Source organism: Macaca thibetana, chromosome 1 (assembly GCF_024542745.1).
Source record: "Macaca thibetana thibetana isolate TM-01 chromosome 1, ASM2454274v1, whole genome shotgun sequence".
NCBI lineage: Eukaryota > Metazoa > Chordata > Mammalia > Primates > Cercopithecidae > Macaca > Macaca thibetana.
The window spans coordinates 130,964,748-130,981,769 of record NC_065578.1 but is presented as its reverse complement, the minus strand read 5'-3'; the positions used below and the strand labels follow the sequence as shown (position 1 = coordinate 130,981,769).

Genomic DNA, 17,022 nt, shown 5'->3' with positions numbered 1-17,022 from the left:
GAGAAAGTAAGTTCAGAATAATCAGTTTCAATAACTTGCCATGAGTTAAATGCTTATTACCTCACTAATGAAAATATTTCTGATACCAATACCTATAGAACAACAATAAAGTAATAAAACAGAAGTACTTACTAAGCACTGCTTATTTATGGAACAAATCTCCTTCATATATATTACTGAATTAATTCTCATGATAGCCCGGGAGGCAGGAATTATTCTTACCATACAAATGAGAAAATAGGCCTTAGAGAATTTATTAAGGTTTTACCACTAGAATTTGCCAGAGTCAGGATTAAAGCCTACATCTGTCTAAATTTAAAGCCTATTTTATTCCTACATTACTCAACTCTACATGTGCTTGTGAGAGTAAAATTTCAGATTCTATATGTAGAAATTTATAGTAGTACTAAAAACTAGAGAATATAGAATTTGAAAGTTAATAGTATATTAGTAATAAATATGCCAACCACCTAGGCAATAAAAAAAAAAAAAAAACCCTTGCGCTAGATATAGGGTGAATAACCAGAGGAATAAGATAGAGCGGGAGGAGGGTATTTGTCCCTTTCATGAGGTTGAGGGAGGGAGTGATATAAAGTAGAATATGCAAGCAGAAAACATCCTTGCACTCTTCCAGAAGCAAGGAGAAGCAAATGTACTTACTTGTCCTATTTATATATTTAGATTAAAAGTTATAGAAACTAAAGAGTGCCCGTGTTATATTTCTCCGAGTACACTTTAGTTCAGCCTTTTCATAACATATGTAAAGAAACCCAGAAATAAGTAAAAAATACATATTACTTTTCAAGGATGTATACAAGATTTGTCCCCTGAGTGCTACTATAATTTCAAATGCATGTCTATCATCTCAATCACCACATTTTTAATAATATCTTCTTTGGGATGTGTCTTACCCTTGAAACATGAACTAGAGGCTGGGGACTGGGTCTTATTTAAATGTGTATCTTTATTGCAGACCTAGTAGCTGACACACTGTTATAATCACACTGCTTAATACATGTATATCATCTGATATTCTTGATTCGGTGGTTCTTAGGTAACATAAAAATGCATTGTTATTAATTTTGTTATTAATATTAGTTAAGGTAATTTTAATAATATTTTTTAAATGGGATAATTGTAAGGTTATCTTTATGATTTTTCTCTCACTTATTTGAAATCTAATATACTCTAAAGAGCAGCAAATGCACTAGGAATTGAGAATCATCTATGTACACAGAATTCTGATGATCAGATGCTCTCTTCAGTGCCAGTTTTCTATTGTAAACAGAGATTTCTCTTTCAGGTTTAAATGGGCCAGACTTAGTTTTATGTGGTGCAGACATTGTTGGTATTCTTGACACTGAGCAATCCTTGTGCCTAGAATGAAATAACACTGAGAATTCTCTTACTCTGTGAATTCTAAGAAGTCTATGCTGCCCATGAATAACATAGATAATGTGGCAAGTTAACTCTCTTATTTATATAACAATTATGTATTGAGAAGGTGTTAAGTACTTAATATGGTTCTAGATGATGAGGAGAACTTAGGCAAAGATACATACAATTCACATCTTTTCCTCAAAGGTACAAAATCTGGTGGAGAAAATAGATATAAGAACAATTCATTACAGTATTTCAAAATTAAGTAAACACCACATAATTTTGGCAATCAATGTCTTATGTGAGTTCTGAGGAAGAAACAACTCCTTTCACCAGGAGGTAGCAAGGAAGCTTTCAGAAAGGTAGATTTTAAAGGAGGCATCAGAAGAACCATAAACTATCTGTAAATAAAAGTGAAAAGCTGATATGAGCAAGGAATAGAGGCAAGGAAGTACAGAACATATTTGAGCAATAGTGATATATCCCATAAAGGTCTGAAAATGAGCATAGAAACATAGTTTATTTCCCCAAAGGAAAGACTTTTGGAAACAATGAAGAGTTTGAACTCTATACCATAGCCATAAGTAAAATTTTTGAAGAGTGAAGCAAATATAATACAATTTATATTTTAAAAGATTAGGCTGTCATCAGGGGAAAGATGTGTTGCAGAGACGTAAGATTGGCTATGGGAAAGGAGCCATAATGTGACTTCAAAAGGAGTTAAAGGAAGTGATGAAAATGGACAGAATCCTGAAGAAAGACTGTGGTCCTCTCTGCCAGAGGAAAGACTCTGATATAGGTATTGGAGAAGGTATAGACATATTCCATCTTGAAATTAATGAATAGAAAGAAGAAGAGAATTTTTTTTTTCCTTTTTGGCACCAGGATAAAGCTACAGAAGCAAGAGCCAGCATAATAAAAGTATAACTGACAATTCCTACCAGGAGGTAAGGAAAACAGTGTTGAAGAGAATTTGCATCTAAGTTAGGGAGAGATTAAAACTAAGAGTGAGGGTTTATGTGTAAGGAGAATGACAATTAAGAACCACTGAGTTATAGATAACTATGGTATATTCAGATGGTTTACTTTGCAAATGCAGGAATTTTTTTTTTGAGAGAATATGGATACAAGAAAGCCAACAAGACAGGCATTGCAAGAAAATCTAAGAGTGAGAGACTGAGAATCTCAGTAACAGCCTCATCATGGGAATGGAAGTGAAGGGTTGTTTGAATCTGAAAAATATCAAGAACTTTTCAGCTATGGTGTTTGAATTACTATGGAGACTCGATGTTTGATGAATGCTTGCCTGATTTTAGCCACATCATGTCTTGGAAGAACAAGAGGGAGGAGAAAAGATGAGTTTAGAACTCAAAATCTGAGAAAATGCTGATGATCAATTTTCTGTGAATCTACTAATTTTCAGGGATTTCTTTTGGTGCTGACTCCTCTTCTTTCCCGAATTGTCTCCTGATGATGTATGTCCATGGAGTGGGTCAATGAGACTGTGGTGAGAGAGTTCATCTTCCTCAGCTTCTCGTCCGTCTCCAGGCTGCAGCAGCTGCTTTTTGTTATCTTCCTGCTCCTCTACCTGTTCACTCTGGGCATCAATGCAATCATCATTTCCACCATCGTGCTGGACAGAGCCCTTCATATCCCCATGTACTTCTTCCTTGCCATCCTCTCCTGCTCTGAAATTTGCTACACCTTCGTCATTGTACCCAAGATGCTGGTTGACCTGCTGGCCCAGAGGAAGACCATTTCTTTCCTGGGCTGTGCCATCCAAATGTTTTCTTTCCTCTTCCTTGGCTGCTCTCACTCCTTCCTGCTGGCTGTCATGGGTTATGATCGTTACGTGGCCATCTGTAACCCACTGCGCTACTCAGTGCTCATGGGACATGGGATGTGTATGGGACTAGTGGCTGCTGCCTGTGCCTGTGGCTTCACTGTTGCACAGATCATCACATCCTTGGTATTTCACCAGCCCTTTTATTCCTCCAATCAACTACATCACTTCTTCTGCGACATCTCTCCTGTCCTCAGGCTGGCATCTCACCATAACCACTTTAGTCAGATTGTCATCTTCATGCTGTGTACGTTGGTCCTGGCTATCCCCTTACTGTTGATCTTGGTGTCCTATGTTCACATCATCTCTGCCATACTTCAGTTTCCTTCCACATTGGGTAGGTATAAAGCTTATTCTACCTGTGTATCTCACCTCATTATTGTCACTGTCCACTATGGCTGTGCCTCCTTTATCTACTTAAGACCTCAGTCCAACTACTCCTCAAGCCAGGATGCTCTAATATCAGTATCCTACACTATTATAACTCCATTGTTCAACCCAATGATTTATAGCTTGAGAAATAAAGAGTTCAAATCAGCTCTTTGTAGAATTGTGAGAAGAACAATTTCCCTGTCATAAAATTAATCTTGATTCTGGCCAGGTGCCGTTTCTCACGCCTATAATCCCAGCATTTTAGGAGGCTGAGGCAGGCAGATCACCTGAGGTCAGGAGTTCAAGACCAGCCTGGCCAGCATAATGAAATCCTGTCTCTACTAAAAATACACAAATTAACCAGATGCTGTGGTGGGCTCTTGTAATCTCAGCTACTCAGGAGGCTGAGGTAGGAGAATCGCTTGAACCCGGGAGGCAGAAGGTTGCAGTGAGATTGTGCCACTGCACTCCAGCCTGGGCAACAGAGTGAGACTCTGTCACACAAAAAAATTTATATATATATATGTGTGTGTGTGTGTGTGTGTGTGTGTAGATATATGTATCTTGACTCTGCTCTTTCCAAACCATAAAGCACTAGTTATATAGGATACATAGGGAAAAATTCCCAGAACACAAATGATCAAGCAATTGATCATTACGTTCAGGAACAGAGATCATTTCCCTTCATCTCCAAATATAAAATTTAGAAAAACACAACTGCTTGCCACACTTACATGAATTACTGCCTATTGAAGTTTTTTTTTCAATTGAGTGAAAAATAACAGATGGCTATTATAGGAAAGCGTACGTATGTTCAGAATTTTAGGCTCTAGTAAATACTGTCACCCAATCTCAGCCAAGCTGAAAACTAACCCTGCAAAATGTGGCACAACCATAACTCTCTGTCCTAGGGACTCAGGAAGCTTCTATCTCTAGGATTTTTCTAGATATTTTCTGAACCTCATTCTTCCAAAATAGATCACAATTGTTAAATGAGATACTTGTTAAGTGCCATTATAATGTTTGATGCATAAGATATATCCAAATAATGTTCAAGTTAGAAAATTATGAAAAGTTATCCATTTCCATGCTTCTAGTGTATTAATGAAATATGATTATTTCTAATTTTGTATGCAGTGGCACACATCTAAATTTGGTCAGCATGTCCTGAAGATATTCACAGGGGAATGGATTAATGACAAGACGTAAAATCACCCAGAATGACCAGGCAAAGCAAGCTAAAGCTTAAGTCAATTTCACTAAATATTCACCAAGTAGAAAGCTTTGCACATGGAACAATCAGTCTGTTCTCCACGCAACTCAGAAGTTTGCATGTACATTTGAGACCAGAACTTGAATTTGATGTTTTCATTCTTTGTCCTTTCTGCAGGAGTGATAGCAAAAAGGAAGTTTCACCATAGTGATACTTTCTCACATTATAGTTCTTTTCAAGATCCACTTGTCAATAAAAGTCTCCTGATTGATTTATTTTGTTTCTAAATTTTTCCTCTTCTTCCACCCGTCTCTTCATCAATGACATAAACCTTTCAGGGGTTGAAGAAGGAGGGAAGGAAGTGGAACGTTTTGTTCACAGTCCCTGTTCATTGTAGGACGTCTGCCAAGAATGTACGTCAATTCCATTTCTTCCATTTCTTTGAAGCTTGAAACTTGCTGCTGATAGGGGTTGAAAATCACAGATTGATGCAAAATTAATTTCAGTGGCCACATAGTTGTCTTTTCCTTGGCCATACTGCCCACCCCAGGCCTCCAGCCTATCAAGTTGATTTGTGAAAAGTAAATGAGCTAAGTTTAATGTGTTAATTATTTATATCTGCATTGTGTGCTACAGTTTTAAAACGTTACTTCATCTAAACTTTAGAACACCAAGGGGAGGTATATATTATAATCTACATTTTGTAGGTGAGAAAAATGACACTCAGACAGATAAAATGACTTGCCTACTGATGAGTAAAATAATTAATACTGAGTCCACATGATCTATTTTCTTTATTAATGCTTTTATAATGCTCTCACATGGCCTTTTGAAAAGAATGTGACTTTTTTAAATTAATAGGGTAGAATGCTTAAGTGTTCATCTTTAACAATAGAAGATTAAGCCATGTGTCATCTGTGGGAAGATATACTCTTGATGTTAAATAAATAGTCTTTAAACCTTGTTCCTTTCCAAGAGCTGTGATACTATGATTTTGGGATCTGATGCCACAACACTGACAAGTGGACAGGATCACTTTGTGTTAAAAGGTCATGAATATAAAAAAATGACTCTCCTGGCATTTTATCCTTCCTCTTATTTTTTCCATGTTAATGAAGAATTAAGTTGACGGTGGGCCTGCACTCCCATGTGTTAAAACTGAACATCTTGCTCTCTCTGTTCCTCTTTTCACACATGTGCATACACACATATCTCTATTGTCCAGTCAGAGTGGTAAGATTTTTAGATTTGTAGTTGGCTTTAGCAAGACAGTAAAGTCCCTTAGGCCTTCTAACTAGGCCGTGTATGCCTGTTTAGCTTACAGAGAAATCTCCACCTGAGTTTTAAGCATAAACTCAGCCAATAATAATAAAGTGGTATTTTGAATTCCCATTCATCATTATCTATTAGTTATATATGTTTTTGAATACATCATAGGAAAGAGAAAGAATTATACCAAGTTAAGATTATGAAATTTCTGTTACCTTGGCCACAAAAAATTATAATGGCACTAAAACTAGATTTACAGCCTATCAGGCTGGCTTTGTAAATCAGGACCAATTTTCTAAGACATCCTTTAACATTGAACATATCAATGACAATTGAAGTCATAAGCTCTCACCAAGTGCCAGGACAAGTACACATTTACACTAACAGAAGCCAACCCATGTAATAGCTGTTTTCCATTCCCCATATAAACCAATATCCAACCTCTCAGTTAAATTTTTATTTTCAAAAAAGCACTTAGCGAAGAACCACATTCCACTCCAACTATTGCCTTTAGACATCTTTTCCCAAATCTCTCCCCTAGACTGCCAGCCTCCTACTCCTTCAATTGACCCTACTTTCTCTCTCTCAAACCAAAAGCTCTTTTTAAAACAGATTCAACAGGTAACATGTGCAGGTTTGTTATATAGATATATTGTGTGATGTTGAGGTTTGGGCTTTTAGTGTACTCATCACCCAAATAGTGAACATTGTACCCAACAAATAATCTTTCAATACTAACCTCCCTCTCACTCTCCCTCATTTGGAGTCCTCAGTGTCTGTCATTTCCATCTTTATGTCCATGTGTACGCACTGTTTAACTCCCATTTGTGAGAACATGTGTCAATCCTAAATCTCTACCAGGGTACCACTCCCGTTACTCACTCCGTCTTATTCTGAGCGTTCTGTTTCTCCCACATATCATGGAAGTCTAAAGTGCTTACCCACACTCAATATTCACTGTTATATTCTGGTATGTCCGAGGCTCTAACTGTCAAGGGTAAGCCAATAAAACAAAAGTAATTGCAATTATTTCAAACAGAACTGGTTTTAATACAGGGAATTGCTTACGTGAGTGTGAAAATTTGATAAAGCAAAGAAGGAATGCCAGGGGAACACATATATGTAATTAAGGAAAATGGCTACTCTGCTTAGACCTGCAACGGATGGAGAAAATGTGGTGTTAATAGAAACCAGGAGTTCGAGAAGAAACCCTGGAGGTCCAATGCTAGAACCTTCCAGGAGTGGGAATGGCCTGACTGTTTATTAAGTGATCTATTGGGTATACCCAGTGGATGTGGGAGCATGCAGTAGTATTATGATTACCCAGAGGATTGGCATGGATGTGGCTGGTACCTCTGAGGGAACACAGCAAGATTGGCACTAAGAGTGTTAAAGGAAACTGGAGGCTGGATCCACAGCTGTCTACTGTTGCTGGGAAATTCCAACAGGAGCTGGAAGCAGAAGGAAAGCACCTTCTCTTACATCTTTTTTTCAGTGCTTAACAAATATCAAAAGCCAGAAAGCAAGAGAGTTAAAGAAAATGCAATTTGCAAAATATAGAAGAATGGGGTATTGCTGAGGGGCAACAGGTAAATAACCGTCATAGAGGCATTTACACCAAGGAAGATGAGTAGGTTTGTGTTTAGCAATAGGGAGTCTTCCACATCAAGGGTATATCTTCCACACAAGTTAGTGAGAGATTATTTAAAACTACAGTTTGTTTTCCTATGCATTGATATATAACAGTCTTAATGGTCACAAAGACCAAGAGTTAATTAGGTTGATTGGGTAGATATACTCAAAGAAAAAAATCCAACTCATAATTATTCTAAATCAGTTTATTTCCTACTGATTTTACTGAGATATTAATAGTTTCACACATTTTTAGAAAGTCAGCCATTGTACAATAAAACATTTAGTTTTATGTAGGCTAGTCGAGTCCTGGACACTTTTCTAGGACAGTAGGGATCTTTCATTTGAAAAGGCAATTCCTCACAAAAGTGCCCATGCAGATTTAAAAATGTGTAGAGCTATCCTATTCTTATAATCCCTCATAATTAAATTGTGTCTGTCGTTGGGCATGGTGGCTCACACCTGTAATCACAGCTAGGAGAAGCTGAGGCAGGAGGATAACTTGAGGCCAGGAGTTTGAGACCAGCCTGGACAACAAAATGACTCCCCACTCATCTCTAAAGTAAATAAATACATGAATTCGTTCGGCATGGTGGCACATCTGTAGTCCCAGCTACTCGGGAGGCTGAGGTAGGAGAATTGCTTGAGTTCAGGAGTTTGAGGCTGCAGTGAGCTACGATTGTCCCACTGCACTCCAGCCTGAAAAAATAAAAATAAAATAAAATGTGTCTATAGCACAAGCGTACCTATTTTTAATAGAATGTTGAGTCCAACGACCAGAAAATATAGTATGACTATATGTAATGGGAAGAGAGTAATTAAATCATGGCAGAATAAGGTTTTAGAAACACTTATTCTCTAGCAAATTACCCACAGTTCTCCTGACGCTAATTGACTCCACATCCGTGCATTGATTCATCCTTTCTCAGTGTTCAGTTAGGTGACTTCCTATGTCCTTTCCCCAAAACCTCTGTGATTCCTGAGATTCTTTTCCCAACCATTCCACTCTACTTTAAACTTTCCATCATGGAAACCTTTTGGAATTTGATTCCACTTTTTTGCTTCTTCACTTTCATGTCTTTGTCAAAAAAGTTGTTCATTTCCCTTGATGAATCTTTATTAGCAAGGTAGAAAGAACTGGTGTTAAAACATAGTGCAGTAATCATTCCCAAAGGATATGATAGCACTGCTACAGAGCAGATGTTGTTATCTGTGGTTGGCAAGAGACCAAAGGGGACATCACTGGTCATCAGTGAGGAAACAGCTCAGAAGGACCATGTGGAAGAGACAAACTCCACAGAGCAGTGATTCAACAAACTAGGGGAATGTGCTAAAGACCACCGGATTCTGATAGTTTAAGAGTAAATCCCTGAACAGCCTACAAATGAGGAAAGCAAGAGGACAGCCTATAAATGAGGAAAGCAAGAGGACAGTGTAAGGTGTGAGATGTATGAGATCCTTTAGGGAACTCAACACACCTGTGTGAGGTTGATGGAAAGTGGTTGAAAATGGGAAATTTAAATTAGTCAGCTCCCAAAACTTCCAGAAATACATTTAACAATTTCTAGTCAAGGCCTATTAAAGTGAAGCCATTAAAAACTTTTCATAGGAATACAGAATGAAAAATGAATGAATACAGGCACACATTATACAAGGATAGGATTTCTCAATTTTAGAGATGCCAATTAATCCTTATTTCACTTCAAAGTTTAAATAAATTCCAATCAAATACCTATTTTTTATAATATGATGAATATCCCTGAATTTCCAGTGAAAGATTGGTCATGAATTAATATTCAAAGAGCTTCTAAATAATAGTGATAAGATTTGCTCTGTCAGAAAGTAAAATGTACTATAAAATAAGTACTCGACCAATGTGCTATTAGAGCAAACTAGACACACAAATCAAAGCACAGAATGGAATACTCAAAAGTAATATTCAATTGGTGAGGAAAGGTTATTTTTTAAAGAAATAGAAGTATGCACATTGTTTAATACTAAAGGATGCCAATTAGATTATGTTTGTAATATAATCTAAAATAAAATAGATCAAATATTACCATATTTTCAAAATTATAGTGAGTTTAAAAGCAAATTTAGGTAAATGCATCTAATGTTGGAGAGTTCTCTAAACATAGACAAACTCTACAAACATGAAAATAGAAGTTGTAAGCATGAAGGAAAAGATTTGAATGTGTAAATTATTTTTATAACAATATGAAGTCGCTGTTAAATAAAACTTAAAAAGGAGTAAAAAATATTTTAAACAGTTATGAAAGATAAATAGTTACTTCTTTAATGTAGAAAGAAATGTAAATATCATAAAAGTAAAGCCAAATAATTTTTAAATGAAAAATGTAAGTAAGCATTTCTAAAAGAAGAAATCATAGTCAATTTTTAGAAGAATTTTGAAAAGTGTCCAATTGTGTAAACAATTGAAGTAATGCAATTTAAAACAAAGAATTATCACTCTACTGCATCAATCAAACTTTTAAAAAATAATGATTTTATTGTTCTGGAAATGGGAAATGAGATTTTTGATTACGCATTATCTTTATGTGGACACTGGCACATGCTTTCTCAAGGCCAGTTTCCAATATGTATCAAAAATTATAAAAATGTATGTAGACCCAGAATTACTATTTTTTAAATTTCCTCAGAAGTAATAATGAATGAGAATTAAGTGCTGCTATATCGCAAGGTGCTTTTTTAAGTCACAGTGTGGTAAAATGTGCAAAACTTAAAAGTCCAATGCTAACTATAATGCTGTGCAATAATTTATGATATTATTATGGGTCTATATTTATTGATGTAGAAACATATTTACTATGTATTCTATATAAAAAGGTAGAAAATGCTGCAGATAATATGATCTCTTCTTTTAAAAATATTACATGTGTTTGTTTTGTGGGGGAGGTCCCAAGACCAACCCCACATTCAAAGCTTTACTATCAGGACTCAAGACTCACAATAGGGTTGTCTTCACAGCTAATATTGATTACAGGAGTTTAATGAGAATTCACCACACAGTCAAATCATAAGATACAGGCAGTGTCTGCAGGAATCTACCTGCAGACTTCTCGTGCTACCTCTCCCCATAGGAGTCATAGTGCATCCTTCCCCAGCAACAAAAATGCAGCAACATCTAGGTTATGTTTCTACCCAGGAAAACCCATTAGAAATGCAGTGTCTGAGGACTTCATTCAGAATTGGTCACATTGGCAACCTCCACCTAGCATGTACCAAAATTCTGCACTCTTTGTACAAACCGAGAGGGACAGTGAGCCACCTTATCAATGAGGGAAAGTTTTGTATAAGGAACTGTTTGCCAGCCAAGTTTTCAGATGCTAGCCAATGGCCAATCTTGCAAGCAGGCTTTCCTAAGAATAGCAGTTCAGGCCTGCCATAAAACTCTTTTCTCCACAGCATGCACATAGAAAAGTCAGAAACATATGTGAACATGTTAATAGAAATGATTGATATCTGGGTGGTAAGAGTACAGAGAGTTTATTGTCTTCTTAATATATTTATTTATTTTAAATGTTTTATTTTTGTAGTCATTAATGTGAACTGCGTTATGCACCCTAAGTGTAAAGTGAATGGATTTTGGAGTCTGTCACCAGCTGGGAAACCTGGTGCTTTTCTTGATTACACAGTTTAAACTGCCTGGTGCTGTTTATGGCCATGTTGTTCCCAGGCACACTTCACTTGGCACTGACTGGGCACTGACTCCTCCTCCTACGTGGGTGCTTGATCTTCTGTCTCCTATTTTATAGTTTCTGAAGCTAAATCTGCAGTGAATGAATGTCAATGCACGTTTCCTACAGCAAAGGACTTTTTCTGGTCTCATTTCTTTGGTTCTTATATTAAGTATAACGCAAATGTTAAAGTTATATTCTTACCCATTTCACTTCATTCTGCATAACAAAATGGTGCATTTGCCTCTGGCTTGGCTGTTTCTTTGTTTTGATACCTGTGTTAGGATTTACTGCATTTTTTATTTATTTGTTTGGACCTCGGTCCAGATTGTTAAACCTTTCTCTATCTCTGTTTCATGCTGACCTTGGGTTAATTCTTTCTCCCTATTGGCTCAGGGTGTTTTGCTTACAGAACATCTCTAACCTGCAGTAACGTATCCTAACCCCTTACTAGAACCAATGCTAATACTTCCTAATCGCTATGGTGCATTGAACTTGAAGGAACTAAAAGAGAAAAATCAAAAATGTTACTTTCTCAGCAATTTTCACTATCTTGGATATTCCCAAAACTTAAAATAAAAAAAAAATTGAAGAGCCAATAATATTAGTGCTGATCAAATATAGGACACTAGTTCTGCACAACCAGTTAGACACTCTATTTCTATTTTTCCTGTGTTCTCCTGTGCAGAAATTGGCTGATTCTGATGAACAAACCTCTAAAGGCTAGCAAAAGTAGTATCAGATGGTTATAAGGCTTTTTGCAGCCCTGAGGGTCTCAGGGTCTGTCATATGGAAATTGGTTGTATGCTAGCGCACAGATCCAGGCAAAGTATGCAGGAGGCAGGATACTTTTGTATCATCTCTCAACTCCCTGTCTAGGTAAATCCACTTGGTCTCTCCCTGTAGCCATTCCTTGGATTCAACCCTTTCTTCTATTTCTCCCCAAGCATACACTATCTAGTCAGATATCTTATCCAGGAATGTCTTAGAATCTCAAAGATATCAAAGGTCTTTATGTAATCTCTATTTCACAGAGAAGAAAACCAAGGCTAGAGTGCTAATATAGCTTGTCCAATGTACCACATAGCTGCTTGGTGACAGGCAAGCTTAGTACTTAGGCCACTTGGTTCTATGCCCAGACAAAACTCATAAACGTCCCTGATATCTCACTCAATCCATGATCTGGGCAAGTATTGCAAACCCTGCCCAGGGGGAAGTCTTGTAGGTCCTGATGTGAGAGCTATCCAGATCAAGAAATCCATTGCTCCAATGAACACTGTGATGGGGGACCCAGGACTCCTATCCTGACTTTCACACATGCCATTTATTACTTCACAATTGACATAATATTTTTCTTTTATTTTCTGATCATGAAGATTTGTGTAAAGTTTTAAGTAATTTCCTTATACATATTAGGTCAACAAGTGATGGCCAATGTTATTCACAATGCCTCCCCAACCCTAGAGTGTCCAAGAGGGGCTTGCTACTTAAAAACAAAAGATAACTGAAGTGGAAGAGGGAGGAAAAAAGACAGAACAAGGTAATGGTGAAATTAACAAACCCTCCAAAATCACCTTTGTATAGTAAGTCCTCATTTACTGTAATAATAATATTACAATAAATATTGTAATAAATCTGAGCTATCCATACATTTGCAAAAGATTGATAAAACCACGATAATTATTTACTCAATTTTAGGAGAATCAATAAGTAATGGTGATCATAGTAGTGGAGGTTAAATTAAGGAATAAATGCTTGCAAAGAGAACATTGTAAGGAGCACCTCCTATCGCCAGGCAGTTCAAAACAATCACAAATATGGCAGGCTTGCTGAACACTTTCAGATCACATCGTTTATCGTCATGCATTTGTATCATTATTGTATAATTTAAAAATTTTTATCTTGAAATAATTTGTATTTATTCATTCACTTTCCAACTCGTTTATTTCAGCTCGGGGTTCTGGAAGGCCAAAGCACAAAGCAGGAGCCAAGCCTGAGCAGAACACCATTCCATCACAGGGTGCACACACACACCCACACTTACTCAGACTGAGACAATTTAGATATGCCATATTTGTGTGTGTGTGTGTGTGTATGTTGTGTGTACTTATGAGTGAATATTGGTAGGAAATTTTTATGTCTCTTAACAATTCTCATTAAGGTTTTAAATCAAGGTTTTTCTGGCCTCATAAAATGACTTGGGATTTTTCTTTTATATTCTCTGAAGAATTTGTGAATCACTGAAATTTTATTATCTTTGTTGAAGCCATTGGGGACTGGATATTTCTTTATTGAAAAGTTTACAAATAATTCAGTTGTTCAATGTTTGTGTAAGTCCCCACTTTCTTCCAGAATAAATCATGCTATGGTTTATTCTATTAACAATTCATTTGTTTTCATCTAAATTATACATAGCTATGTATAATGTCCTTTACAGTATGTCTTTATTACCTTCTTATTTTCTGCAGCATTGGTAGTTATAGCTCTTTTATCATTTCTGATAATGTATATTGGGCTTTTCTTTCACTAATCACTCTCACTAGAGATTTGTCAATTTTATCAGTTTTTTTAAAAAGAACAAATTTTTGATTTTGTTGGTATCTGTATGGTAAGTTTGTTTTCTATTTTAACTATTCAAGTCCTGTATAACTTTAAGGCTCTACATGCAGTTTTTGGTCTTTCTTCCTTTCTATGTTGAAAACGAAGTACTTAGAAATATGTAGCCATAAATACATTTGTGGGAATATTTATTAATTTTGTTCACTGATGCATGTCTAGAGCTGGAAGGGTGCATGGTACATAATAAGCAATAAATATTTATTGCATACAAAATGAGTAGAATATATTAGAAAATCTTGATATGTTTGTATAAACCATGGAATCCTCTGCAGCCATAAGAAAGGATGAGTTCATGTCCTTTGCAGGGACATGGATGAAGCTGGAAACCATAATTCTCAGCAAACTAACACAAGAACAGAAAACCAAACACCACAGGTTCTCACTCATAAGTGGGAGTTGAACAATGCGAACACATGGACACAGGGAGGGGAACATCACACACTGGGGCCCGTCGAGGGGTGGGGGTCTAGGGGAGGGATAGCATTAAAAGAAATACCTAATGTAGGTAACAGGTTGGTGGGTGCAGCAAACCACCATGGCACATGCCTACCTATGTAACAAAACTGCACATTCTGCACATGTACCCCCGAACTTAAAGTATAATAAAAAAAGAAAATCTCCGTATGTTTGAAACTTAGAAAGCACACTTGTAAATAATAGTTTAAAAAGAAATCATATATTCACAAGAGAATATCTTTAAATACTGTACATGAAAATTTGTGATATTTAACTAAAGTAGTACTCAGAAGGAAATATACAGTCATAAATATATTATTTATTTATAGACAATGGTATTATTTTAAAATATTTGTTAAACCTCCCAAATGATTGTAGATCTTTGCATTTTTTTCTGTAGTTCCAAGTATGTGTATATATATACTGGTGGCTTCCTAATGAATTAAAATTCATGCATTATAAACCGAACCCCTCTATCATTGGTAATTTTGTTATAAAACCTAGTATACCACATTTTAATACATCTACACTACATTCCTTTGGGTTTTGTAAGCCTTTAGTTATTTAATTTTTACATCTTTATTAGTCAGCCTTTGTTAGGTTATTCTCCAATAGCAAATAATGCTAAACTCTAAATGGCTTAGAACCACAAAGCTCTGTTTCCTAAACAAGTTGTGTGTGGGTATCCGCCCTCAAACAGTTCTTCTTTTTTTATTCTGTGATTAAGACTGAAGGAACAGTCCTTAAGAGAATAGCATGCTGTTCTCACTAAGGGAGAAAAACGGGATGGCAGAGCCGTGCCATAGTTCTTAAAACCTCTGCTTGATTTTCACAGCACCCATGGTCAAGAGATTGGCTTGAAATTTTCTTTTATTGTACTATTTTTGTCAGAATTTTTAGTCAATATTATGCTGATGTTCAGTATGTACATATTCAGTCCAGATCTACTCTTTACCATCCTTCACCCAGCTTCCTTCCTCAGAAGTCTGACCTACATGGATCACAGTAACAGGGTGTAAACATAGAAGATATAAAAACTGGGATGCTGCTAATCCCAGATTATTCCATTGTCTATGGTATTTTCCTGTCTCTTCATTTCCCTTATTCTGATGTGTTATTTATTTTCTAGTGGACCTTGGCTGAAGCAGTGATTAGGAGCAAGAGTGACTTACAAAAAAATTCCTGAAAACGGGATTCTTGGATTGGGTTGCTTGTATATCTAATGAATACACGGATAACTTCCTTGTTGGGGTAAATGTTCATCCCAGCATTTAATATCTTTTTTTTTTTTTTTTTTTTTGAGACGGAGTCTTGCTCTGTCATCCAGGCTGGAGTGCCGTGGCACGATCTCCCTTCACTGTAACTTGCATCTCCCAGGTTCAAGCGATTCTCCTGCCTCAGCCTCCCGAGTAGCTGGGACTAAAAGCACACACCACCACGCCCAGCTAATTTTTTTGTATTTTAAGTAGAGACGGGATTTCATCATTTTGGCCAGGCTGGTCTCAAACTCCTGATCTAACATCATTTTAATTACCAAATAAGCATCAGTAATAGTATAGGATGAATTACAGAGGGAGGGCAAGACATTGGGTGATCATGTGGTTGTTGACAATAACAGAGATTTCAGAGATTTCTTAAACTCTTGGCTTTTTTTTTTTTTTTTTTTTTACTATCATAAAGAGTAAGAATAGACAAAAGGGAAATTATAAGTAATAAGCATTTTAAAAGATGTATGAAAAAATCAAAATGTTTTTATGACAGATTTGAAGGATCATCCGGGGTTTTAGGGCAGCCATGGTTACAGATGAAGCACACAAACTGATTCATTTAGCTTTCAAATATCAGCCTGACCAGCGCTCTTCTTCTCAATAAGAAGTAACACTCTGAGACATTAAATGGACATTTTTCAGCAGATCCATGTGAGGCTGAGATCTTGATGACCCATTTCTTTTAAATTACCCTTACCACCCCCCCACCACACACACACACACACAGGCACACACACCACATCTAAGGTAATCAACCGTCCTCTACATAAAAGACTCGGGGTTGCACCTGAAATAATTGCCCGGTCACTTAACTTTGTTTCTAGGCCTACAACAAGAACTAGATCACAGTGTAATCGGATAGAGAGGTACAAGGTTGACTCTGAGAACAGACAAACTGAAAAAATGATAATAAATAATAATAATAATATGCCTTCCAATTTGTATCTGTGGGACTTAAGAGAGTATATTTAGGAAAGAATTGTAAAGATTTTAGCCAAGGGAGAAGAAACATAAATTGGAATTCAATCAAATTCATTGCTATGGGAGTATTCCCTTGGGCTTCAGAATTTAATATATTGGTTCATGCATCCAAAAGTGGCATTAATATTTTGCTAGTTAATAGACTAAAGAAAACCTAAATTAAACTTGATTTATGGTTAATAAGTTGGAAATGCCACATCTTTTAACTCACTGTAAAGGAATTAATTCAAAGGTTCAGAGAAATGTATGTGTTGGAGTGAATTATTTGGACAGCCTCCTTGGCTAATCCCT

The 17,022-nt window shown here is 36.4% G+C and overlaps 1 protein-coding gene across 1 annotated transcript; it reads left to right on the top strand.

Moving 5' to 3' along the window:
* Positions 1–2,863: 2,863 nt before the first annotated feature.
* Positions 2,864–3,802, top strand: LOC126948284 (olfactory receptor 10K2). The gene has a single exon (XM_050779886.1). The coding sequence runs from the start codon at positions 2,864–2,866 to the stop codon at positions 3,800–3,802; it is 939 nt and encodes a 312-aa protein (XP_050635843.1).
* Positions 3,803–17,022: the final 13,220 nt, after the last annotated feature.

Excerpts from the sequence above, each read along its gene's own strand:
- LOC126948284 (XM_050779886.1), top strand. The coding sequence starts at position 2,864 with ATGGAGTGGGTCAATGAGACTGTGGTGAGAGAGTTCATCTTCCTCAGC.